The following is a 6,460-nucleotide window of genomic DNA, read 5'->3' on the forward strand; positions in this document are numbered from 1 at the left end:
AGGGCGGGCGCTTGCTGTCCCTCAGCCGGGTGACCCCTTCCCCTGGCCCCCGTCGGGGACACGGGGCCAGTCCCTCTTAGGCCGTAAGTGGTTTTGCTGAAGTAATGGGAAGCAGAAGGGTTTTGTCCTGCAAAGGGGCCGACCCTGTGCCAGGACTTCGCTCTTAATTCCCGTGGCTGGAGGCTTTCTGGGGTTGGATACACCCAGTGCGGCACCTGGGCAGGTCCTGTGCCTCCAGGTCTGGTCACCAGATCCTGCCCCAGAGCGCCCAGCAGAGCCCAGCATGAGCAGAGGCGCAAGTCCGCCCTGGCCCAGAGGGAAGGAGGAAGGGGATTTGGGGGTGCTGGTGGCAGGAAACTCAGGGTGGGACCGGTGTGCCAGCAGGGATGGCGGGCAGGAGCCAGGACCGGAGCCTGCGGGAGGAGCTGACGTGTGCCATCTGCTTCGAGCTCTTCAGTGAGCCCGTAATGCTGGACTGCATGCACCACTTCTGCAAGGCCTGCATCCAGGGCTACTGGGAGAGCTGTGCCCGTGTCCCCTCCTGCCCCCAGTGCCGCCGCGAGTTCCCCAGCCGGGCATTCCGCACCCACTACCTGCTGTCGGGGCTGGTGGAGAAGGTGCGGCGCTGTGGTTCTGTGGAGCACCGGCAAAAGATGCAGGTGAGTGGCTTCTGCTTGGCTGGGGGAGAAGGGAATGGGTGCTGTGTGAGCCCTGTGCAGGCAGCAAGAGCCCACCACTGCCTCCTCCTGCAGTCGGTTCCCCTACCGGGGAGCCCCGTGTGTCCCTCGCCTGACTCGAGTGCAGTGATACCTAATCTTTTCCTGATTCATTCCCTCTCCCTGTTTCCTTCCAGCTGTCTGTCTTTTGGACACTTTCTTTTCTTGCATTTGTTTCCCTCACTGCTGTGCCAAACTTCCATCATAACCTGGTTGTTTTTCACATAGGGACCACACAGCCGGCGGTGAGGGCTCCTAGGGCTGGGTGCGCTGCTTGAGAGGCCAGTCCCTGCACAAGTTAGTTCACAGCATGCAGGTTTTAAACCTTTTGCAAACAGATATCCCAGGATATCTGGTCTAAAAAATAAATTTGTTTCATTACGTGCACACATACATAGTTCTCAAGCCTGTGCATCAGGTGCTTTCTTCTCCTTGCTGCCTTTGTAAGAAATCCTGTTGCAGCCTCCCTCTAATGTTGGCCTCAGGAATTGGGACTGCTCCTGAATCACAGCAGAGTAGTGAAATGGTCTCCTTATCTTCTTTTCCTCGTTCCTGCAGAAGCACCTGGAAGATGCTTTGCAAGCTCGTCAGAAGGAGATGGAGAACTTCTTGAGGAGGAAGCGTGCGATGCAGGAAGATATCTGTGGCCTGACGGTAATGCTCTGTGATAGCTGCTTGTTGTACAGCCTCTGCTTTAATGTTCATAGAGGGTCTGTGTATCACTTCAGCTGATATTTAGCTCAGCTGCTTGTAAAAACCTAGACAAATAACTACGCAGGGATCTGAACACACTCCCCTGTGTGTAGGCCAGAGCCCATCGATATTGAATATTCAGTGGAGACTTTGGGAAGAGGCGTTAAGCACTCATAAATGCAGCATTTACAAGGTGCATTGGTGCAGCAGAGCTGAGACAGGGTGAGTGGTGAGAGCTGTTGGCTGAGCAGCCTGTTCTGGCCCTATAGCACTGCCACTTTGGGAGAGGGTTAATTCCTGGAAGTTCTAAAACCCTCTTCTGTGTCTGAAGGGGTGGCAGCAAAGCTGAGGGAGCTGGGTCAGCAGCAGTGTTGACATTGCAGAGAGCAGTGGCCTTGTCACAAGGACCGTGCTTGGATTTAATGCGAAGCTCTGAGATGATGTGAGGGAACCTGAGTGCTCTTTCCAGGTTTGAGTGGCACCAGGCTGCCTCCTTGTCACTGATCAATGAAGCAAGAACAGCCACAGGCTGACTGCGCTTCCTTCTTGAGTGGTGTACAAGTATGAAAAGTCAAGGAAGGAGGGTTTAAGGAAAAAGCGAGTAGCTCAGATGTGAGATAAAACTGATGGGAGCCTGCCTTCTGACCGGAGTCTCTGATTCCCCCCTGCTGCAATGTGTTTCATACCTCTCTCTACCCACTTCCAGATTTGGAATAGATAGAATCATAGAATCTTTTGAGGTTATTGAAAAAGTGTTAGTAGATACACACATGTGGCTGATGTCCCGTTGCAGTGAAAGAGCTGACTAAGAGGTGCTTCAAGAGTGAAGGAGCAAATTGCTGATCTGAACAGGGAGGCCATGCACCTCCTCTGTGGTTCTGGTGTGTCAGCACAAGCGCCTGCTAGAGCAAAGGGAGGCTGGGCTGCCGTGCCGGCTGGTGAAGCTTCAGATGTACTGTGGGGCAGATGGGTTTCCTGCTGGTAGGAAGGGATGTGTGTTTCTGGAAGCGCTCCTCGAGAAAATAATGAGGGCTAAGGTTGCACTTGGAGATTAAAAGCTTAAAGATTAGGAAAATAAAAAGTCATTGGCTGTCTCTTGTAAACAGGCAGGAAGGCAGTGAGGGCACCAGGAGGTTGGCTGGCTGACTAAACAACTGGAAAAAAGGGACCTCTGAAAAGAGCTGAATGGGATTTTATCAGCCTTAACTACAGAGATCAGTTTGTGCAGCTCCCCTGTCTCTCGTATGAACCGGGGCCCTGAGAGACGGAGGCCTTGGAGAAAAAGAGCAAGTTACCAGTGTCAGGCAGCTCTGCCCAGGGTCTGGCGCAATGCGAAATAAATCCTAACTAACCTGAACAGCGGAGTCTGCAGCTCCAGAAAAGCAAGGGAGTTCCAGTATTGCACACAAGCTAATTCCTGGTAGTGTGGGAGAGGGATGTGGGCTCCCACTGTGGCTGTGGGCAAGGATTTCTGGTTAAGGTGACTGAGCCATTGGTAGAGCTTGGTTTGGTTTTTTTTTTTTCCCTTTGGCTGTGCAGCCTTGGAAGTTGTCCTTGTGTCCATCTAAAAGGTCATGGGCATGTCTGAGACTCTCTGATTTCCAGGACTCTGTAAGCAGACTAATGGGCCCAGCCATCCCATGCACCTACTTATGTGTTTTAGCTGCCAGGCTCATCTTCTGCCTTTTCCCTCTGCTCAGAAGGTGTCTGGGGAGCTGAACTTCAAGATCCGTGCAGAGTTTGTCCGCCTTCATCAGATCCTGGAGGAAGAGGAGAGAGCTGTGCTGGCAGAGCTGGGTGAAAAGGAAGAGCAGTTGCTGGCACAGCTGCATGGGGACGTCCACCGGCTGGAGGAGGGGATGTCGGCGCTGCAGAGGGACATAGAGCGCATAGGGCAGACCCTGAGCAAGATGGAAGAGGTGTCACTGCTGGAGGTGAGTGTGCTTGGCAGACCCTGGCAGGAGGCTGAGGGGTGTTTCAGGATCTGAATTTGGGATGGGGAGTCCTAAATGATAGCACTAGGCTGCCCCTGGAAGTCATTCTCACTGCCATCCTTCCAGATTATCTACCCAATCCCTTGGAGTCTGGGGGCTTTAGCCACAAGGGATATGGTGATCTCTCCCATGTGGTGGGTCTCAAGAGTCTTCCTCCTTCTCTGTCACCCCTGTGAAATTGCCTTGGCCACAGTGCCCAGGCAGTTTCCCCCAGGGTGGGGGTCCTGGCAGATTGGTTTCCTATCTCTGTGCTGTGTGACAGCAGGAGGCAGGACAGGGAGCTTATTTGTGCAGCTGCATGAATTACAGACAGTGACTGCTAATTCTCTCTGCTCCTCACTGCAGGTGGAGAGCTTGGATATCAGGTACGTGTCTGGCATGAAAGAAGATGATTCCCTTTTCAGGAGCTTATCTCTGTCCCTGGCTGGGACCACATGGGGGAGGGATCTTATCTCAAGTTTTAAAAGCATCACAAATGGCTTAGTGAGCTGCTGGTGCTGTGCTAGGTGCAGGCTGGTCCCCAGAATGTGTTGGGTGCTCTCCGTAGCAAGCGTATGTGTTGAGATGGCTGTGCTGGAAGAGCAGGTGGAGATGTGCTGGTTTGGAATGGCTGCAAGGGCCATGCATGCTGCAAGTGAGAGCATGGCTGATGCCACAGACTTTGAGTGCTTTGGCTTCTCCCTGCCCTTTCTTAGCTTCTTACAACTCATGGGGCTGCAAAACTGATCCCAAGGTGCAGGTTTTTCTGAGGCTGCGAATAGCTGAGGGCCAGAACTGCCACAGGGGAGCGTGTCCCTGTCCCCTCCCTCCCTGGGGGCTGCAGTGGGATGCAACCTGGTTCCACAGGCCTGGCCTGTTCACGTGTGCAGGAGTCCTGCTTGGGCGTGCTGGGTGCTGGTCTGCCGTGAGTCACCGCTCCATGAGTGGTGCTGCCGGATCTGTCTCTGCAGCACCTCTGCCCCGAGCCGCTTGCCACGCTGGGGGTAGCACCACATTGAGGGAGCAAGCAGCTGCCAGGGGGTTTGTGTCCTGTCTTTACTAAATCTGTCATGTGCGGTAGCGTGCTGCATTCCCAACCACGCTTTTCCCACGTGCCTCACTAGCAGCACAGCAGAGGTGTTAACTGCTGCTCTCTCTACCCCAGGCCCTCGGTGCATGTTGAGACCCAGCCTGCCTTTGACCTGGAGCGCTACAGGGACAGCCACAGCGGCCCGTTGCAGTACATCTTCTGGAGACAGATGCTGCAGTCCATCTGCCCCGGTGAGCAGATCAGTGTGAGGGATGGATGTGCTGGATGGTGATGGGGCCGGGGATGCTCTGCAATGGGTAAAATACCATGCTCAATGTCTCCACAGCTCCTGCCCCACTCACCTTCGACCCTGAGTCAGCCCACCCCAATCTGGTCTTCTCCAGAGACCTGACAGCAGTGACGGAGAGGAATCGAGCCCAGCTCGTCCCCAGCAGCCCCCGGCGCTTCCGTCAGTGCGTCAACGTCCTGGGCTCACAGACCTTCGACAGCGGCCAGCACTACTGGGAGGTCTGGGTGGGCAGCAAAACCAAGTGGGACTTGGGGGTGGCCGCCGAGACTGTGGACCGGGCAGCAAAGGTCAAGCTGTGCCCGGAGAACGGCTACTGGACGCTTCGCCTGAGGAACAGGACGGAGTACTGGGCCACCACCACCCCCTGGGTGCCCCTGCCTCCCCGCCAGCCCCCCCGGAAAGTGGGGGTCTTCCTGGACTGCCAGGAGGGCACTGTTGCCTTCTTTGATGCCGGGGACATGTCCCACCTCTTCACCTTCCACCGAGTCTCTGCAGAGAGATACTGCCCCTTCTTCAGCACCTGCTTCAGCGATGGGAGGGACAACGTGGAGCCCATGCGCCTCTGCCACCTGGTCCTGTGAGGGACAGAGGGGAGCAGGATGCTTTGGGGATGCCAGCCTGGCTCCTTGCATCTCCCCACAGTGCTGCCTGGGGCCATGCCACAGGCTGATCTTGCTCACATGGATGTGGTGGGTGTTGGAGGGGCTGTTTTGGTTTCTGTTTTGAGATGGAGGAGGGGGATGAGTCTCTTGCAAGCTCCTGCCTGCCCTCCCTGCTCTGTGCCGTGGTCTGTGGGTGCTGCACTGCATTTCCAGATGTGCCTGGCACCTTCCATGCCTGAGCATTGCACGGTTCAGTAACTGCAGCCACAGGGCTGCAGTGGAGGTGGCTGCAGGCTGCTTGCACCTCCTGTCCCTCGGTGCTCCCACCCACAAACACTGTGGTCCCCAAGCACCATCAGGTGCCTTTTGACACTCAACTCCATGTCCCAGGGGTGGGCTTCCTCTGCTCCAAGAGCTTCATGAGGAAGGGCTCCAGGCTGGCGGCAGAGGGAGCTCGGTGCACAGCGTGGGACCACACACGGCCTGGGGACTGCTTGGTCACCATTAAAGCTCATTAGAAACTGCTGCCTGCTGGAGCTGCTGCTGGCTTGCATGCTGGGGGGCGGGGGGGTGGAATCTATTGCACTGGGGCGTAGCACAGCCTGGGGGCACAGAGCAGCCCCCCCGGGCCCCTGCTCCAGCCCAGGCCACCCCAGCTGCACAGGAGCTGCAGAAGAGCCACCGCTCTCGCTCGGCCCTTCCCTTGGAGCACTCCATGTGCATCTGCAGTGGCTCTCGGCCATTTGCTTTGCCCGCTCCCTGTGTTGGGCTGCTCGGGAATAAGGTGGGGGTTTGGCAGCCCTGTGGGGTGTCTGAGCCCAGCCTTGGGCTCCTGGGTTTTAAGATCCAGTCTCCTCTGGCCTGCCTGAGTCTCAAGGATTTGTGAAAAATGCAAAGTCCCCTTTCAGGCCCAACTTCGTGAAAGCCCCAGCAGCCTTCGCTGCCGGGAGCGAGTGGTCCCAGCAGGGCTCTTTGCCTGTTGTCACCAAAAAACGGGGGGTGCAGTCTGTATCCCTGGCTCACTTGGCCTTGCTCATGAGTCAGTGGAGTCGACTTGAGGTAGGAGGTGCTGGGTGAGTCCGAGCCTGGCTGGTGGGAGCAATGGGTGGGAGGGAGGATGGCAGTGCCCGGGGTGG

The 6,460-nt window shown here is 56.3% G+C and overlaps 1 protein-coding gene across 1 annotated transcript; it reads left to right on the top strand.

Moving 5' to 3' along the window:
- The first annotated feature begins 15 nt into the window (after nucleotides 1-15).
- Nucleotides 16-5,796, top strand: LOC104123551 (zinc-binding protein A33-like). Its single transcript, XM_035891304.1, has 6 exons — nucleotides 16-659; nucleotides 1,275-1,370; nucleotides 3,110-3,343; nucleotides 3,749-3,768; nucleotides 4,548-4,663; nucleotides 4,759-5,796. The coding sequence occupies exons 1-6, from the start codon at nucleotides 387-389 to the stop codon at nucleotides 5,301-5,303; spliced, it is 1,284 nt and encodes a 427-aa protein (XP_035747197.1). The 5' UTR covers nucleotides 16-386; the 3' UTR covers nucleotides 5,304-5,796.
- The last annotated feature ends 664 nt before the right edge of the window (nucleotides 5,797-6,460 follow it).

The sequence above is a fragment of the Egretta garzetta genome, unplaced genomic scaffold, assembly GCF_000687185.1.
Source record: "Egretta garzetta isolate BGI_Z169 unplaced genomic scaffold, ASM68718v1 scaffold270, whole genome shotgun sequence".
In the NCBI taxonomy this organism is placed as follows: Eukaryota; Metazoa; Chordata; class Aves; order Pelecaniformes; family Ardeidae; genus Egretta; species Egretta garzetta.

Bases quoted from the DNA above. Each gene is read 5' to 3' on its own strand.
- LOC104123551 (XM_035891304.1), top strand. From the start codon at position 387: ATGGCGGGCAGGAGCCAGGACCGGAGCCTGCGGGAGGAGCTGACGTGT. The intron at 3,769-4,547 runs GTACGTGTCTGG...TCTCTACCCCAG, and splicing joins GTGGAGAGCTTGGATATCAG to GCCCTCGGTGCATGTTGAGA. The intron at 4,664-4,758 runs GTGAGCAGATCA...ATGTCTCCACAG, and splicing joins GCTGCAGTCCATCTGCCCCG to CTCCTGCCCCACTCACCTTC.